Source organism: Drosophila yakuba, chromosome 3L (genome assembly GCF_016746365.2).
Source record: "Drosophila yakuba strain Tai18E2 chromosome 3L, Prin_Dyak_Tai18E2_2.1, whole genome shotgun sequence".
NCBI lineage: Eukaryota > Metazoa > Arthropoda > Insecta > Diptera > Drosophilidae > Drosophila > Drosophila yakuba.
The window spans coordinates 12,874,245-12,894,791 of NC_052529.2; the positions used below are offsets into that span (position 1 = coordinate 12,874,245).

At 39.5% G+C, this 20,547-nt stretch overlaps 2 protein-coding genes across 3 annotated transcripts; one reads left to right on the forward strand and one right to left on the reverse strand.

The window, feature by feature from the left end:
* Positions 1-12,621: 12,621 nt before the first annotated feature.
* Positions 12,622-13,691, reverse strand: LOC6533915 (probable small nuclear ribonucleoprotein Sm D1). Its single transcript, XM_002094579.4, has 2 exons — positions 13,561-13,691; positions 12,622-13,035 (listed from the first exon to the last, which is right to left on the reverse strand). The coding sequence occupies exons 1-2, from the start codon at positions 13,572-13,574 to the stop codon at positions 12,675-12,677; spliced, it is 375 nt and encodes a 124-aa protein (XP_002094615.1). The 5' UTR covers positions 13,575-13,691; the 3' UTR covers positions 12,622-12,674.
* Positions 13,692-13,987: 296 nt separating this feature from the next.
* Positions 13,988-20,357, forward strand: LOC6533916 (tyrosine-protein phosphatase 69D). 2 transcript variants are annotated; one of them, XM_015194840.2, is made up of 12 exons: positions 13,988-14,279; positions 15,140-15,242; positions 15,335-17,178; positions 17,232-17,477; positions 17,540-17,783; positions 17,852-18,746; positions 18,803-18,949; positions 19,006-19,116; positions 19,186-19,365; positions 19,430-19,737; positions 19,802-19,937; positions 20,000-20,357. In XM_015194840.2, the coding sequence occupies exons 1-12, from the start codon at positions 14,183-14,185 to the stop codon at positions 20,075-20,077; spliced, it is 4,389 nt and encodes a 1,462-aa protein (XP_015050326.1). In that variant the 5' UTR covers positions 13,988-14,182; the 3' UTR covers positions 20,078-20,357. The 2 variants fall into 2 exon arrangements, with proteins under 2 accessions (XP_015050326.1, XP_002094616.1); XM_002094580.3 differs by having other exon boundaries at positions 17,855-18,746.
* The last annotated feature ends 190 nt before the right edge of the window (positions 20,358-20,547 follow it).

Genomic DNA, 20,547 nt, shown 5'->3' on the forward strand with positions numbered 1-20,547 from the left:
TATAGAATTCAATGAAAAAGATTTTCTTGTGAACTTGGTAATACAACTTCAAGCATTTCAGACACGCCTACATTTAATAGTTACACAAAAAGCCAAACAAGGCGAAAAACATGATTTGCATTTAGGGCAAATTAGCCCTATGTTAGGTAATAAAAACACAAATATCCGTCACAAATATCGGGCCAAAGAATTATTCGGGTACTTGCGCCGAAAACGTGTCCAAATTCTGTCGGCACGTGCTATTCGAGCCCAAAATGTGTAGCTTATTATGCAAGCCATGCCCTTCAGCCGGTTGCTGTTTTCGTGTATGTTTGCGCTGGAAAATACGTTTTCCTAGCTAATTAGTACATTTTGTGCGGTTCGATTAGGCCGTGGACACGTGACGTCAGATAATCCCCTTTTCGCCTGGCCAACTAACTTCTGTAGTTGGCCGGAAGTTGCCATCCAGCGGCATCCAGCTGAATCCTCACCAGACGGCAACCAAATTCGGCGCCCTGTGACACATTCACATTCGCAATCTCATTGTTATGGCCGCAACCCAATGATGTTACATCCTCGGTTGCCGCGGGCCATTCGAAAAAAGCGATGGGTGTGGGCAACTTTGCGACTGGCGCACAGAGTCCGCCGCCCGGGGATAATACAAAACATGTGTTGACGTTGCCGCAAATACTCCCAGCCCACGGAACCAGGATCCTGCACCACCGACAGGTGTGTGGAGTAGTTGGTGCGGGGTGGGTGGAGCCTGCGGATGGGATGCACCTCAGTGATGCCAGGAATACAAAGTTAAAAGCCAGACACAGCACATGAAACTTGCAGCTTTTTAAGATCACTTAAGAAAAATATATGTATGCAATGCAACATTATAAAATCTTTTTATATATGTCTCTTATTTCATGATTTGATTAATGATTCTTCTTTACTGGATATGTGTGCTTTAATTATTCATTTACATGATTTTATTATAACACTAGCTTTTCTAATCTTTCTAAATTTGGTTTATGAAGAGCCACAGATTTGGCTTAAGCTAGTGTAAGAAACATTAAAATACACAAACATTAGGTAAAACCAACTTATGATGGAAGGGATACTCCCTCATCTGTCTAGAAAGAAGCCAGTTTGGCATCTCTGGATGCACATGCACATGTGGCCGCGGGACATTTGGGTTCATAATACTCACAATTTGGCCGGCCGACAGGCTGAAGGCTCATTAAGGCGATCGGTGGCGGAGGAGGAGGCGGCGGAGGCGGGAACCGCGATTCGGTTGCAATTTCCATATGGAAATTGAATTTCCACCGGCCTTGATGTGGTTTGCCCAATGATGTGGGGGGCGTGGCCGGTGGCCAGAGGCGCGCACTTTTACGTGGACAAACAGCGGCTGAAACGATGTTTTAATGCCCCGCTAGGCACTGTTGACACTTTCCAGACTCACTGTCCGCTGGATTAAATGGCAAAGAGAGAGGAGAAGACGGCATAATTTAATTAAAATTGTAAAATATTTGTCGGATTTAGCATAAGCTTGTAAAATCCCATTAATTCACAGAGCAACCCATTGTTGACCGCAACACAATCAAAATATGCAAATTTATCGCATTAACTCGAGAAACTCCAAATGGCCGTCGCCGCCAAATGGGATAGACAGTCGACTGTCGACAGTCGACGGTCGGCGAAGAAATCGCGAAAACCCAGGGCCATTTAATTGGGAAATGAGCATCCGCCTATATATTTAAATACCTTCCCCCTTTCCGAAGGATCTGGCTTGCGGAAGAGTGCGGATGTCGGAAGGATAATGGAGATGGGCTCAGTTGGCGGTTCTAAGGTCGCTTGTTTCAGCCGCCATGATTTGCATTTTTAATACCGCCAACCGAGGAGTTGGTAGAAATCCATTGGTCTCACCAAGATGAATCCGGCGGGAGTGGCGATTCACTTTATTTATATTATGTAGTACACATTTAGGCGTATCAAATGGCCGACTTAAACTGTCGAAGGACTCTCCTTTGATTGCCACATTAAAAGCAATGCGGAATTGCGTACATTATCAAACGTATTCCTGTGGTGGCCATAAGAAAGCCAACGGCTCAAGTTCCGGTTATTTATGCTGGCCAATATGTCACTGCAAATCCTCTTTGGCCGTCTACATGACGGCTGGGAAAGGTGTGATTGACCTAATCTTCAGCAAACCGTAAGGATATCACCACCGTGCACTAATAAGCACATCAAAAATCCGCACACACACACGCCCCGAATAAAAAGTCAATCCTGTTTAAAATTTTCCATGCTTCACGGAATTCAATGAGAAGTAAAAAGGAGCATTGTCGTGTAAAATCCCAACAACCACTCAAACCCATTTATATTTATATATATACATGAGTTTATGTATATCCTTTTTCGCCAGGACGTGTGTGTAACGCCTCATGTGTGAATCCTTAGCTCTTAAGGCAAACCTATGGCCACAATAAGTGAATGTTCCCTTTTCTTCGCCAAAGTGTTTTCCTTATTGTTGTACTTATACGTTGCCATAAAATGGACAATGGTTTTGTAAGGCGGCTCGCATTTCATCGATTTATTTAGAGCCCCGAAAACATATTTTTGCTACTTTATGACAGATCCATTTGAAAAACACGTGTGTGCACGCACAGGAGGTGTGTAATGCCTTCAATAAACTGAGCTCTTACATTTCGTATCTTTAAAGTATTAGAATTACGTACTATAATATTTTGAATAAGTTTTTTAGATATCATTTTATTGATATATTCAAAACATAGCCCTTTATCTAGTGCGTAACTTAGGCGTTACCTTTTACTTTGAAGATCATATTGCAGTGCTACGATTTATGGCAGCTGTAGAAGTTGTTTTTCACCAGATTTCTGAATTGCCCACTTATGAGTGACATACCTTTGCTAGCAATTAACATTTGACGGACATGTTAGCATGGGGATAGTGATTCCTGATTCCGCAGGTGACACGCGTCACTCCCAAGTCCCCAAGGTCTATCCAAACTTCCCGACTACGAGGATATCCCTTCGGTTCGGCATAGTTAGGGAGAGTGCCAAGTATGGCATAAAGTAGAAACACTTGTAAACTAAGCCCTCCATCTGAGTGAGGAGAGACGTGTATTTGTCAGAACCACATGTTCGCATTTTCAATGGCACATTTGTGTATATTCAGAGTGCTATAGCTGTAGCTGTTGGTATGGGGCTTACAAAATGCGTGATATAATGTAAATGTAATGAGAAAGCATCATCAATTTCGAGCGAAAAGAAAATCCCCTTTAAAGCACACGACGACAAATGAAATTGTCTAGTTGGCCTTTTGCGAAGTGCTCCTTCGCCTAGACTAATCCTTCGGTACATATAAATGAAATCAAATCCGAAAATTGGATTGCAAGGCAACGCCCACACATCCGCCGTTTGCACATTTCCATTCCATCCAGTTTTCCGTTAGCCCGAGTTTTTCCAACCCCCGGAAAACTGTGCGGACACTTAATGTGGCAGCCAAATGTTCAATTGCGGTGTCGCAGGACATGCCGAAGTGAGCGGAGTGCGGGATTTCGATCCTCCTCCTCCTCATCCTCCTCCTCCACGACTCCTTTGTGTTGCCGGCAAAGTGGCGATGCTGCTGGTGCCGAAAGTGTAAACAGAGCCAAATGGAGATCCAATTACTTAAACGGTTAGTCCATTGTGGAATACTCGTACACCAGAATTTGCATATTTCTTATTTGTTTGTTGGTTTAGGCGCTTCCCTGAAGGCCGCCAAGAAGTGCCAGCACCTTCTGCTTCTAGTACTGAGATTTATCTACACTCGCTTTAAATTATTGGACAATAAATGTGGTTTAAAAATACTTGAGAAGTATTCACTATCTCACTGGCTTATCATAAAGACCTATCTGAATTTCATTTTAATGTGTATTGTATCATATTCGCTCAGCCAGAATTTCTTTCCTATAAAGTGAAGAAAGTTATTGTTGCGTTAAGGATTTTTAGATTGCCAAGTCCACGAAACAATTGACATTCTACGAGCTCTAAAAAGAGAGCATTCTTCCACATTGTCCCGGACTACCTACTTACAAGCAAACGTGACACTTGAAGTGATTTCACCCGGACACCCAGAGAAAGTCAAATGCGGACACAAGTATTTGTTACATCTTTCATATTATTCCAGAAAGGCTGTTTGTTTGCCACAAACAGTAATGATAAAAAGTAAAAAGAAAACGAGCTGTCGAAAATGAGTTGGCAATAATTCTTTGGGTCATTCAGGAAACATGTGTGGCAGTTGTCCCCGAAGGATCTACATCCATCCTGGTGGTCGTGCACCCAAAATATTTACTCTTACAAGCGTTATTGCATTTCATGCCATTCACCAAAACCCATACCTCATACCCTGTAGACCGTAAGTGGTCTTTAGAAATCACTTTCCATTCAGATCACTGCGAGTGTAAACTGTCACGCGAAGAATGGAGTTCTGCCCGATTCTCGTTTCCCGATTGTTGATTGCTGATCCCCCATATTGCAATTTATTTATTTATTCCACAGTCGCTTTTCACTCGTGTGAGCAGAAAAGGAAGTATTTCGCACTTTGTAAACGAGTGCGTAAATGCGTTGCTCATCGGAATCAGCAGGCAGTGTGCACTGCAAGAAAAGCCAGCTACTTAATGCGATTATAACATATATAAGTTGGAAAATGTATTAAATAACTATCAAGAATAATACTTTACAATACTTTATACTTTTCTCAAGACAAGTTTACATACACTGGTCAAGTATGTACGAAGTAAGTCGCTACAATTTAGTACTTCGTCAAAAAAGGCGCTCGAATGTATCTGTAGGAAGCATGTATCTGAGCTGAGCAACTCCGATGCGGAGGAGGATGTGCCTCCGAGGCTCCACTGCCCAGGGGGTCCGCGTCCGCTGGTCGAGGATGCGAACTAATGCCCCTGGCGAGAAGCCAAAAGCGCGATGCAACCCTCTTGTCAAGACCATTGTTTGGATGTTTGACTCTTTGGATGTTTGGACTTGTTCTGACGAAACAATCCCGAGCCAAAGCAAAGCAAACTAAAACCAAAACCAAAACCAAACCAAACCAAACCGAGCCGATGGCCGCAATGAAACAAGAAATGAGACAACGACAAACTGGCAGCATTCGCTGTAGATTAGCCCGCCTGATCGCCGCAAATAAACAAGTTCACAAATAAGCAAGTCGAGTGCAAAGAGCATTGTGTTATGTTCGCGGACCAGATCTCTGATGATTCCGAGGATGAGGATGAGGATGAGTATGAGGATGCGCCGGGTTGGGAACTCAGCACTCACAGCTCAGAACCCATAATCCGCAATCCACAATCCAAGAACCAAGAGTCAACTAGCGCCCGCTGTGCCATCGGAACTTCGGCTTCGGTTTTCCTGCGCTGCACGATACTGGATGTGAATCTGTATCGCTGGCGGATTGCAATCGGTCCCAGCTCAGCCTATTACAATTGCAGAAACAATAAATAATTATTATGTTTATGCTGCGGCCTTTTGTTTGCCTTATTAAAACATTTTTCACGCAGAGCCCGAATCTCCAAGGGAACAGAGGCACATCACAATCATTTGAGTTTGTATCTTACTAAATTTTCAGTTTGTGGCAGAACAATACAACTTAAATTATAAACTATAAATGGCATACTTAGTATCGCATCATAATAATTAAATAAGTTAAAACTCAATCCCTGCCAATTAAAGTTCATTTGGATTAGGGGTGACTATAATCCTAAAGGTTCCGTATTTTATTGCATACCCTAGGGGATTATACAAGATTTTTATTACGAACACCCCTTTACTTTATAGCAGTATTATTCCTTGAGCACTTAAAACTCTGCTTATTATTTATTATTATTTATAGCGAGATGTGAGGAAGGTTTCACTACTTAATATGCTGCACGACTGTTTTGAAAGGTATGCGAACATAAAATCAAATATTATTGTGCCCATACCACAGAGTTCGCAACTCGGATGCGTTGAAAGGGTTCGAGGTGCCAGTTTCAACTCGGAAAAGTTATGAATAGCCCTGCTGGAGAGCCCTGGAACACGTGCCGTTTGCCATATTGTTACCGTTGCAGCCCGAGGCTACTGTCCAAGTTCGAGGAGGTGGACTGGATACCCATTCCATCCAGCCATCCACCCATTGGGGTGTTAACACAATCATCGTCTGTCTGGTGGCCACCCCGCAAAGGAAGCGTTCGATGCTGCAGTGCTGCAAATGATGAGTTGTGCCTAATTCATAACCACATCGAACGAATTAACTCGCAGCATGGAACCGCCCGGAAGATTTCGAAGGGATGTGCGAATGGCTGTGGGACACAACCATATAGTATATATACACACATTCATTTATAGGATGTGGGATCGGATCGGTGCGTGTTTATAGTGAATCCGGCTTCTGTGATACACGTGTCGCAATTCGTCTGGGCGAGATATTTACAAGCGAACCGGGGGCTTGAAAGTGAAATTAATTACGGTAACGAAGGGTAAGTGTCACCAACCGGATGCGTACCAAATGGATGGCAGAAGGACGAGCTCCGTCTTAGTACATTTCGCCTTTTGCCAGATAAGTATCTCTGCCCAATGGCTGTTCCACACAATAGAGGCTTCCTCTTACGGCCAGCCTTTTGTAAACACCCATTAAACATCGTCGCTCTGTTCGTGTCGTTAAAAAAAAAAACAGATACTTTTGCATCTGAAGGTTGCACAATCAGAGGTTGAATTTAATTTATTGTGGGAGATAAAGTCTTTTGGGATAAGCTTCAATGTGGCATCTTAACTTTTCAGCTGGTTATTATCAACACAGCTTCTTCTAGCAATTATGGCAATAATTAAATTATAATATAATCACATACAAATCTCTCTGTTTGTATTGTTAAATTCTGAAGTAGATATGCCTATTAAGATAAGCTTTAATTTGGCCTATCCTAACTTTTCATCATTTAACTTTGCAGTAAAATATATTAAAGAAATGTGTAGTATTTAAAAAACTCTGTATCTTTTTGCTTTTCGGGTAGGCTTTATTTAGCTGTATTTACCCGAATTTATAAAAGCACCAATAACATCCCGCGATACGATAGACTAACAAATAATGCGTATTTTTTACATATCCCTACACATTTGTAGGATCAAAGGAATGTGGATGTTTATTTGCCAGCAGTCGAGGGCACAAATATTCATTAAGTTTAAATGGCGGACAACCCGAGCCGGAACGAGTGTTTACATAAGTCTTGAGTTTTAACTGAAAACATCATTTTCCGTCTGAGGGCGCCGTGAAATCAAGTGGCTGCCGTGTCGCAGTGCTCCGTATTCAAAACTCGGATTGTTGGACGTGGATGCCCGGATGGATGGCCAAGTGAGTTTCCGTGCAGCTGGCAGTATTTGCGAACGGAACGCTAATTAATTTAATGAAACCTGTCTGTTGCCACAAGCTCAAAAGAGTCCTTCGCAGCTCTGTATTTGCCCTCGTATTTACATGTGCACATCATGCTTGTTCACTCGATGTGTAAAATATATAGGACCACTTGTGAAGAAGCTAAAAATGAGGATGCATATAATAAGCTGAAATTAATTAAGCTGCTTTGCACTGATGTTTGCTGTTGAATGTAAAAAGTTTTTATTTGAACTGTGCAAAACTGTTGAAAGTAGGCTCTAAAAACAAATGTCTAAATTGTGAGTAAAAATATACATTATGATAATTAATCAATATATATTAAAGGAAGTGTTATTAGTTGATTGTAAACATCGCTTGTGAAACAGCTCACTTTGGAAACTATTTAGTAGAATGCAGCAGGTGTGAAAACAATATATTATATATAAGGAATAGCACTTATGTGAACTATCAAAATGTACTAAATTCTATAAAAGTGAGTACGAACATAATTTAATTAAAGCCCTCGATTGAGCCATCATCAGCACGAAGGGTTGGCCAAACATGAAGGCTGAGTTGCTGAAGTTATCAAAATAGTATCGTTTTTATTTGAATTCCACCTTATCGCAATGTTGAAACGCGCCACGTGCGCTGCTGAAATGTCTCTGTTCGAGTTAAAAACAAATCCATGAATATATTACAGAAATAATTAACATTATCGCCAGTGGAAACGGGCAATAGTCGAACGCGTGCGCGAACTGGCTATAATCATCGTTATCTAATAAGGGCACCAGGAACCGTGGCTCCAGTTCAAATATTTGCCTACTTCAATCCGTCATTTGGAAGTCACATGCGTGAGAATGGTAAACAGAGCGGCGAGGGAGGAGTTGGCACCCATCCAACCCTCTAGAGGAACACCACCCTTAGAGCATCGAAATCGAAATCGATGCACGGAGGCTGACTCAATTTTACGTTCAAAGAACTGGGCCGAATCCATTGGCCACCCGGAAAAGTCAACCGACGAGGACAAAAAGTTACACAGCATTTAGGCGATGTGGCTGTGCATTTCGACGGACGGTCCTCATCCGCAGCACGTGTCCTTCTTCCAGATACGCAGTGTATACAGAGTGCGGCGGCGACCGGCGACGGGCATCGAATCCCACAAGGCTCACATGGAAAGCAATAAACTAAAATTAAGTCGGAAAACGTGTCAAAGTCAGTGCTCACTGCACTGCACTGACAGTGATGCAAAGACAAACATAAACAGCGAGCGTTGGTCCTTGTTTACCTTAATAAAGCCGGTTTCGATTCCACTCAGTTCAGTTCGGCTGGGTTGGCAGTATACACTACTAAGTACGGTTTGTTAGGGAACAGACTTATAACGCAACGGTGGGTGCGCTGCGATTCTTTGCTTTACGGATATGCCCTGCTGCGAATTATCCTGCGATTGAGTTATGACACCAACTTAAAATAACACCGTCAGCACAGGGAAACATTTTTCAAACGGGGGAGCACACAGTTTACAGTGGGATTTATTTGCCAGATATGTTATGAATTTATTGGAGGATTTTATAAATTTAATAATATAATATTTAAATATTAGTTATGATCCATACATATAATATTTATGATAGATGATTTTATAAGAATTTTATATACCAGAAGGAAGACTTTTTTGATGCATTTTAGGAAAAGGATTTTAAATGTTATTAAATTATATTTGTATTGTATACAGGATACAAGGTTCCTCCCACAATTTATTGTACTAATTCCACGGCAAATTCATAGCACCTAATTATTAGGACTAGTTTTTTTTCTCAGTGTGTGCTGTTAACCAAAAACTGCTCATAGATGCGGTAGCCTGCCATTTTGGATTTAGAGATCAAATAAAAAGTTAGATACAGTTTAATTAAAGAAATGATGAAATAATACAGGATATCTCAACTGAAGATATCTGCTTATCTGCAGTGGGAGAACAAAGAGAGAGAGGGGGCAAATATCATTAAAAGATAATAAGTATGGCCGAAAGGACATAGTAACATCATTTGATATTCCAAGTAAACAAAGATTTATATCGCAGATTGAGCATTAAAACTCAGTGTTTGTATCCAGGTCTAGACAAACACTGTAGCGCATTCCACTTCAGTTTTCGACTGCAGGAGGTGGATACTTGACAAAGGCACTGTGTGCTTAAGTGCAAACATTTGTTTGTCTGACATTATGTCAAAATTAATTTGGTTGTACCCAGTGGATTTTATTTTCTCCTATCTTAAGCAGATGCTTATCTTGTTAATTTTGCGATTCATTTTATGGCAAAACCCAATGCGGAGCGCGGCCCTTTTTGTTTTATAATTTATTTTGATCAGGCCGCGGCATGCATTTTCGATTGATATTGATGGTTCCTTCTGCGGAAACATGTTTTGCTCATCAATGAATTGGCTCTGAACCTGTTTGCCCTGCCTCATTTAGTCTAAGGACCTTAAAAAAAGACAAGGAGGCGATACAAACTTTCACATGCGTATAATACAGGCACTAAATTACGAATCGGCTTTGTTTCATGCCGAAGCATCATTATTTAACTGCATAGTTAAATGGGAATCCCAAGTCTTTTGGAATGTCCATTACCTTTTTCGATAAAACGTACATCGCACTAATTTGATGTTGTGATTTATATTCTTACAGAGTATGACACTTCAGCGAAGGATTATAAAGTTTTTGGTCACAAAAGATAGCTCCATGCTTTTGTGCTTTAAATAAAAATCTGAAAACATCTCCTACCTATATTTTTTTTTTTTTTTTTAAAAAGGGTTTGGATGTAGGAATTGCAGTGTTGTGGATGTAAAATATTCTGAAAAATATCCTGCTTATACAAATATTAAATTTTCTAATTTCAATTCACTTACAGTAGGTAAATATTTCCAAAGGTAGTGAGCAAAAATCTACTAATAATATTTACTATAGTTTGATTGCTGACTGGCCTGCATATATAAAAGATAATATTTATTACAATTTATAATCCAAAAATTTTATTTACCCCAGTTCGTGAGACATTGAATGAGTTCTAGCTTTAACAATTTAAATAAGCTTTCAACTGTTCTAATGGCAATGAGTTTTCCACGCCTAATCAAAGCCAATCGATTGCATAGGACTTAAAAATCTTTAATGTTATTTGAGGATAATAAAATTTAACAGTCGCATTCATGGACGCTTTTCAAAACATCCAGAACATCGGATCGATGTGCTTTTTCAATTAATTAGAATAATAAGTTCTAAGAAGAGTTGGTTATTTAGCGAATTAAAAAATATTAGAGCCAAGTACCTCCCCTTTTTTTTACAATGAAATTCTTTTTCAAAGAGCATTACCAATATTCAATTGAGGGCAATACTCAATACTAAAAGCAAAAGTATGAACAAATATATTATTGACCGTCCCGTGTTTAAAAATGTTTTATGTTACAAAAATGTATTTAAATGTAATTAAAATGTATTTTAATTTAATAAAAATTTATTTAAATGTAATTTAAATGTATTTAATCGCCAGTAACGAGGTGCCTTCAAATAATTTCCCTTTATTTTTGTTACCCTTATTTCCGCAGGATGTAAATTAACAGCCAAGTACTTTCAACCCTTTCTCGGGGGTGACTGAATTTTTGCTAATGGATTTAATAAGATTATCGTGATTTCATGACTTACTACATCCATCATAAACACTCAATGTTACTGCGTCAGAAATTTTTGACTTTTTTGCCTAAATGCAAATCGAATAAGAATGCCAAAATGTTGCCATGTTTATCCCCTTAATTTTTGCATAAGTTTATATCAACAATCTATTCCCTTATAATATACATAGCAAAAAATTCAGTAAAATACTGAGAGATGCCAGTTAAATACATACAGCACCTCTATTTGAACATTTGATTTCAGAAGAGGTCGACTTTACAAGATATTGATAGGGATGATTATAAAAGTCAATTTTTTGTTTGGGCAACTCACTTTGCATGGCATAACCTGAGCAAAAGCGATCCCATAGACCACTAAAGAAATAATATTTTGGAGTCATAGTAGATTTGAATGAATTATTTTTAACTTATTCGCCAAACATGCCAGTTATACTCACAATATTCCATTACAAAAGCCAATATACATGCTGATTGATTTCATTTTGCACAAAGGGATACAATTCGACTTTTCACATTCTTAACAGTCCAGAGATCTAAAACTTTTAAAACGATGTTCATGGAATGATTTCTGTACTTTTTGGGTGAACTTCGCAGGGACGAGTAGAAGTCTATATGTTGTTTACCCATCAAGGATTCGAATAGAGCATAAAGTCCGTTAGAGGATCTGACAGATCTTGGGTGTCTAATGACGTTTTTTTACTTTTATAATAATAAAATATAATATAACTATAAATTCACACTCTCAATTAAACTATAAACTAACAAACAAAACACTGTACAGACACTGTAAAGACTTCAAAGAAAAGTAGTAGAGCTGTGAAGCTTGAGCAATTTAAAACGAATCCATTTTCACACAGTGGCGACTGAAAAAATAGGAAATAACTAAATTGTTTTACTCCGTGATTTTCTAGATTTAAAGTTGATTAATAAATGGCGCCAACCTCTTAGCGAGTATCCGAACCCGAGTACCGATAACTGATCGGAACCAGTTCCACAAGCTTTCATTTCAACCTATTATCGGAACCGGTTCAGCCCGCCTTAGAACATTTAATTTAATTTTATTGGGAATTTCAAATGTTTAATTTTCTGCTTCCCTTACCGTTAATATAAATAAGGTTAAAATACTTATCAATACCAGAATCAAAAATGTTGATATAACCCATGAGAGGTAATAAAGAAACTGATTAGAGCATCGCAACCAAACTAAATGTTGCATCAGCAAGCAGTAATACATAAGTATAACAAAATCTCTAGCCTAGTATAGGTGATAAATTCTTTCCCCAGAATTATTAAACTTTTGAAAAGCATTATTTACACATAAAACCATTTAAGAGTATATAAAAGCGTTTTTACAAACTTTCAATCATCTTTAATTATAATTTAAAGGCGGGAATCTTCATTAAAATTGTTGCCAAGTAAACATATTTCTCCTGAGCTACTACACAAAGTGATTTTTAACAATATATGTACATATTCAGTTGGAGTTCCTTAACTAACTGAAGACATTTGTCAGTTGTTCGTACATAAATGCATACATTATGGATATATCCAAAGAATATTTGTATTCTATATTTATCGAATATTGTTTATTAGATGTAGCAGATACAAAAATTAACGTCGGCCTGAAGCTCGGCCCCTTCCGCGACCTCTTGGGCCACCACGTCCGCGGGCGCCTCTGCCCCTGCCGCGATTTCCGACGCGTCCGCTGTCCTTCTTTTTTGTCTTCGACTTCGGGGTGTCGTCGATGAGGAGCGTCTCCAGCGGCAGGCTGTCCGGCAGTATGAAGTATCTGATGTTGTTGCCGCGAATGCTCAGCGTCTCCAGGTGGACGGGATCCCGGTTCTTGATCGTCATCCGAACGCTCTTCAGGTGAGTGTTCATGGCCACATCCACGCCGGTGATGGTGCCGTGGATCTGGGTGCCGTTCTTCAGTTCGATGGTCACAGTCTCGTGACTTAGCTTCATAAGGAATCTGTAATGTATAAACGGGGAGATTGTAAAGTAATATCGTTACAATGACTTAGTAAAGCTCCTGTTGCCCACCGTATTTCAGATATACAAGCCATAAGACTATTATATGACCAAACAAAGCTTTCATTAGGCGGTAGGAAAATGAGGTACAGAAGGCGTAAGGAATCTTCTTTGAAAAGCTATAGTAATAAATGCACTAGATAATGCCTTTACTTTTAGCAGACTAATAGATTCTCAGAGAAATCTTGTGTATGGTGGTCATAAATTATAATAGTTATTCGAAATGCCACTTTAAGTGTAAGCATTGAAGTCAGTTAGATGCATATAATGGTAGACCAGTATAATAACAAATTGATACAACAATCTTATTGAATTAAATACTGTGTGCAAATACAACAAATGGGAGCATCGCTTTTGCATGCATACATGTGTGCACACTTGCACGATTCTAAAACTGAATGAAACTATTAAGCACACGATTGCTAACAGGTTCAGCGATGCAGTAAATAAAGGAAACATAGCATACCTCACTAATTTCATGTTTTTATGTGTTTTTTGGTAATTTTCTGCAAAAAAACGCGCACAAACAATGCCGGCTAGTTTACTTGGGATTTGGTGGTTGCGGTGAAGTGTTGTATCGTGTGCTAAGATAGCAGCGCTCTTAAAACAGAAAAATATATCGGCTACCAAACGGAATTGAAACACAAGTGCAAATAAAAATAAATAAATTCAAGTATTCAATAATTATAAAATATAAATTTGAATTTTTAGTATGCATATCGTGCTACCCTATAGTTATATATTTTTTACTCCTCTTGTTAATAAACAAAACGAGTCTACGTTCATATTTCAATTCTGTGTTCCAAATCGCTTGGTTACCAGAGCGAAGGGTACATATTCGACTGACTTATCGATAACGCCGCATATCGCGAAAAAAAAAAAAACAATCCAGTGTTAAGAAAATAACGATTAATTCTTCTTCGCGGTCGCCGTCTATTAACTGGTTTTTTTATAAAACACATTTTTCGGTGTTTTGTAGTCGCCGCGACATTAGTTTACCGCAGAAGACCTTTTTTACACAACGCAGACATCGAATATAATTTTTGACATATGTATTTATCCGGCTCGGAGTGAGAAATTAGCAAGCCATGGCGTTTCTCTACCGACGCATGTCGATGCTTTTAAATATAATCCTTGCATATATTTTCCTTTGTGCGATATGTGTGCAAGGAACTGTGAAACAAGGTAATGTTTCAATAGGAGTTTCTTGCATATTAACGCTGAAACCCAGACGAACAGCATAAGTGGTACATACATACGTACATCAATGACCGTTTTGTGGGTGTCAACAAATTGCAATGTCTCATTTTTTTGTGTTGTTTTCGCAAATGTGAATGAAGTGTTGTACATTACGTTTGGAACTATAATTATCATTTGAAATGCTGTAAAACCAGGCGATTGAATAGTTCTTAGATACAGTAGCACTCGAACTATGTCGGTAACGCCCAAAGATTACGCCGATGGGGTGAGATTTCAATTGGGGCTAAACAAAAGTAGTCGCGCATACATATGTACACACTTCCCGGCACATACATACGTATCGTGTCTCTGCGTACATACTTATATACGTATGTGCATCACTCCGATTTATCTGAAATATATACACGTATTTCTATTTGCAATATTTGTGCAGCTAAATACGTGTTGATTCCGAAATAACACTGGATTACTAATGCGAATGTTATTGCCCATTTTGTGGGTGGAGTTTCAATTTTATGTCTGGCTTTGCCGCCCATCAAATCCCCAAAAAAAACCCTTCTTCCATTATGAAATTTTTAATTGACCAGAAAGCAGTGATATTCTTTAGTTTATACGAGTTTTCCTTTAATTACTCTCAATACTATGTGTACTTACTAAGAACGTATAAAACCCGGAAGCTATAATCGGATTTATATGCAAAAGCATTAATGAAACAGAGCAAAATATACTATAAATCTAACATATTTTTAGGCTGGGAGATACATATCGCTACTGGATCAGTGCAATTTCTATAATTATGTCTATATACAAAACTGCATTACAATAAATCTGAAATTTATTTACAGAGTGGGCAGAAATAGGTAAAAATGTATCTCTAGAGTGCACATCTGAAAATGAGGCAGTATCTTGGAAGCTGGGAAACCAAACTATTGATAAGAACCATACAAGGTAAGCAACTCATACCACAAATATCAAATAACATTATTACCCCAATCATGATGGAATAATTGAATTATCTAATCAATTTTCGATCTTTTCAGATATAAAGTTAGAACAGAGCCATTGAATTCCAACGACGATGGCAGTGGAAACAACGAAAATCAAGATTTCGCCAAGTACAAGAATGTCCTGACGCTCCTTGATGTTAATATAAAGGACTCGGGGAACTACACCTGCACATCCCAAACGGGGCAAAACCATTCGACTGAGTTCCAAGTTAAGCCATACCTTCCATCCAAAGTCTTGCAAAGTACCCCCGCCAAGATCAAGAGGAAAATCAAGCAGGATGTCATGTTGTATTGCTTGATTGAGATGTACCCGCAAAATGAGACGACGAATAGAAACCTCAAGTGGCTAAAGGACGGCAGCCAGTTTGAGTTCCTGGACACCTTCTCATCCATCTCGAAGCTAAACGATACACACTTAAACTTCACCTTGGAATTCACGGAGGTGTACAAGAAAGAGAATGGAACCTACAAGTGCACCGTCTTCGATGACACCGGACTTGAGATTACCGCCAAAGAGGTAACTCTTTTCGTAATGGAAGTGCCACAAGTTAGCATTGATTTCGCCAAGGCAGTCGGTGCTAATAAAATATACCTAAACTGGACCGTGAACGACGGCAACGATCCAATTCAGAAATTCTTCATCACTCTGCAGGAGGCTGGAACGCCGACTTTTACCTACCATAAGGACTTTATCAACGGCAGCCATACATCGTCTATTTTGGACCATTTTAAACCGAACACAACCTATTTTTTAAGAATCGTGGGAAAGAACTCGATTGGCAATGGCCAGCCCACCCAGTATCAACATGGAATCACCACGCTTAGTTATGATCCCATTTTTATACCGAAAGTCGAGACCACCGGCAGCACGGCGTCCACGATAACGATTGGCTGGAATCCCCCGCCGCCGGATCTTATTGAATATATACAATACTACGAACTGATTGTCTCCGAATCGGGCGACGTGCCCAAAGTGATCGAAGAAGCCATTTACCAGCAGAATTCTCGAAACTTGCCATACATGTTTGATAAGCTTAAGACCGCCACAGACTACGAATTTAGGGTAAGGGCATGTAGTGATCTAACCAAGACTTGCGGACCATGGTCCGAGAACGTGAACGGAACCACAATGGACGGCGTGGCTACCAAACCCACCAACTTGAGCATACAATGTCATCATGACAACGTCACGAGAGGCAACTCCATCTCCATTAACTGGGACGTTCCCAAGACGCCAAACGGCAAGGTTGTGTCATATTTAATACACTTGCTTGGCAACCCCATGAGCACAGTGGAAAGAGAGATGTGGGGACCGAAGATTCGAAGGATCGATGAGCCCCATCACAAGACCCTCTACGAAAGTGTTAGCCCCAACACAAACTACACAGTGACGGTGTCCGCCATAACGCGGCACAAGAAGAACGGCGAACCGGCCACCGGAAGTTGTCAAATGCCCGTTTCCACGCCGGATGCCATTGGCCGAACCATGTGGTCGAAGGTGAATCTGGACTCTAAGTACGTTCTCAAGTTGTACCTACCCAAGATCAGCGAGCGAAATGGGCCCATATGCTGCTATAGATTATATCTAGTTAGAATTAACAATGACAACAAGGAATTGCCGGATCCGGAGAAGTTAAACATCGCCACATATCAGGAGGTTCACAGCGATAATGTCACTAGAAGTAGTGCATATATAGCGGAGATGATCAGTAGCAAGTACTTTAGGCCGGAAATATTTTTGGGCGATGCGAAGAGATTCAGTGAAAACAACGATATAATCCGCGACAATGACGAAATTTGCCGCAAATGCCTAGAAGGTACTCCATTTTTGAGGAAACCCGAAGTCACCCACATACCCCCACTAGGTTCACTCTCAAGTAATGTATATTAACTTAATTTGTATATATTAAACTAATGTGCTTTTCTGTAGATTCCGATGCTGAACTGCCCATTTTGGCTGAGAAGGACAACTTGATCAAAGGAGCAAACTTAACAGAGCATGCTCTTAAAATCTTAGAAAGTAAGTTACGAGATAAAAGAAACGCGGTTACCAGCGATGAGAATCCAATTCTAAGCGCCGTCAACCCAAATGTGCCACTCCACGATTCTAGTCGAGATGTTTTCGATGGTGAGATAGATATTAACTCCAATTATACCGGATTCCTAGAGATTATAGGTACGTAATGATTGATAATTTAAATACAAAGCAAATGTTAATATCATTTTAATATTCCTCAGTTCGGGATCGAAACAATGCCCTGATGGCTTATAGCAAATACTTTGATATAATTACTCCGGCGACAGAAGCTGAACCTATCCAATCCTTGAATAATATGGACTACTACCTAAGTATTGGGGTCAAGGCTGGGGCCGTACTACTTGGTGTCCTACTTGTTTTTATTGTGCTGTGGGTGTTCCATCACAAGAAAACGAAGAACGAACTGCAGGGAGAAGACACTTTAACACTAAGAGATTCCCTGAGGTAACTAGTAATGGTTAATTCTTCTTTATGCATTTTTAATTAATATTCAACTGTTTCTTACTATCAAGCAGGGCTTTGTTCGGTCGCCGAAATCACAACCATAGTCATTTTATTACGTCCGGAAACCACAAAGGATTCGACGCTGGCCCCATTCACAGACTAGATTTAGAAAACGCCTATAAGAACCGCCATAAGGACACCGATTACGGATTTCTTCGGGAATACGAAATGCTGCCAAATCGCTTTAGCGATCGGACAACTAAAAATAGTGATTTAAAGGAGAACGCCTGCAAGAACAGGTACCCCGATATTAAGGCCTACGATCAAACGCGCGTGAAGTTGGCGGTCATAAATGGCCTACAAACTGCGGATTACATTAATGCAAACTTCGTAATTGGATACAAGGAGAGAAAGAAGTTTATTTGTGCACAGGGTCCAATGGAGAGTACCATCGACGATTTTTGGCGAATGATTTGGGAACAACATCTAGAAATAATTGTGATGCTTACGAATTTGGAGGAATATAACAAGGCCAAGTGTGCGAAATATTGGCCAGAAAAAGTATTTGATACAAAACAATTCGGAGATATTTTAGTGAAATTTGCACAAGAACGTAAGACTGGTGATTATATTGAACGAACCCTGAACGTTTCCAAGAACAAAGCCAATGTCGGCGAGGAGGAGGACCGTAGGCAAATCACCCAATACCACTACTTAACGTGGAAGGACTTTATGGCACCGGAGCATCCACATGGCATCATCAAATTCATACGTCAAATCAATTCCGTCTACTCCCTGCAAAGGGGTCCAATTTTAGTGCATTGCAGTGCTGGTGTGGGTCGAACTGGAACCCTGGTGGCTTTAGATTCCCTAATCCAACAACTGGAGGAAGAAGACTCGGTGTCCATTTACAACACAGTGTGTGATTTACGACACCAACGAAATTTTTTAGTCCAATCTCTGGTGGGTGGTTATGGATAAGCATCTCGTAGCTGTAATAACCTTCCTTCTTCTTGCAGAAACAATACATCTTTCTTTATCGGGCTTTATTAGATACCGGAACTTTTGGAAACACGGATATTTGCATTGATACCATGACTTCTGCAATTGAATCTCTCAAGCGCAAGCCCAATGAGGGTAAATGCAAATTGGAAATGGAATTCGAGGTATATATAGAGTGATATCTGCTCGCCGACGTTTTACTCATTATTGTTCATTTCAGAAACTACTGGTCACTGCGGATGAGATAAGCAAATCATGTAGTGTGGGCGAAAACGAGGAAAATAATATGAAGAACAGAAGTCAAGAGATTATACCCTACGATCGTAACAGAGTAAGTAATAGCAGCCAACTTTTATACGAACTGTGATTAATGCTGTTGAATATTTTAATGAAATTAAAGGTAATACTGACACCACTTCCAATGCGGGAAAACTCGACCTATATTAACGCATCATTCATAGAGGGCTATGATAATAGCGAAACCTTTATTATTGCCCAGGATCCACTTGAGAACACTATAGGAGACTTCTGGAGAATGATCTCGGAACAGAGTGTCACCACCCTCGTCATGATATCTGAAGTGAGTATTGTCTCTTATCCTTAATCTGTTTCCCATTTAACTAAGTGTTTTTATTTACTTGCAGATCGGAGATGGTCCCAGAAAATGCCCGCGATACTGGGCGGATGATGAGGTTCAATATGACCACATACTCGTGAAATACGTGCACAGCGAAAGTTGTCCATATTATACTCGCCGCGAATTTTACGTTACGAATTGCAAAATAGATGATACGCTGAAAGTCACACAGTTTCAATACAATGGTTGGCCAACCGTGGACGGGGAAGTTCCTGAAGTCTGCCGTGGAATTATCGAACTTGTAGATCAAGCGTACAACCATTATAAGAACAACAAAAATTCTGGTTGTCGATCTCCACTCACAGTTCATTGCAGGTATGTAGCGATGTTGTGATTCATTTGACGGGTTAATCAAACAATCAATATTAAACCTTTGCAGCCTGGGAACCGATCGAAGTTCTATTTTCGTCGCAATGTGCATTTTGGTCCAGCATCTCAGGCTGGAGAAGTGTGTCGACATCTGTGCCACAACAAGGAAATTACGATCTCAGCGAACGGGACTTATCAACTCATACGTGAGTAAATATTTGTACAACTTATTTTCAAAGTATTAATTACACGTTAATGATCTTTTTAGGCACAATACGAGTTCCTACATCGCGCAATAATTAATTATTCAGACTTACATCACATAGCCGAGTCAACATTGGATTAAGTTAGATATGTATATACTTATACGAGTACATAATGCATGTGTTGGAACATCAATGCATCAAATGTGCTATGATAAATTATTTGTATATTTAAAAAACCTTTTAATAAAGTATTTACAAGGGCAAGCATAATTTTTTTAACGAATTGTGCTTGCCCGACACATAATATACATACAAATATAAATGTAGTGTATACGTATCGTATTGATAAAACTACCAAAGGAAAATAAGTAACATATTTTATAAGATACAATGTAATAAAAACTGAGAATAAGAATTGTACTTTTTATGAGCCTGACTTTGGCTTACTTTCTATTTGGTTGTGTGGATTTATGGGAATTCGAAAGGTGTGTCTAAAGAGGGCGTATAGTAATAGTTGTTTTCAATATTAAAATCTTCAGTTTGTAAAAATGTCTATTTTATATTAGTTTTTAATATTTCATTTTGTAAAAATGGGACCAAAATCGATAAA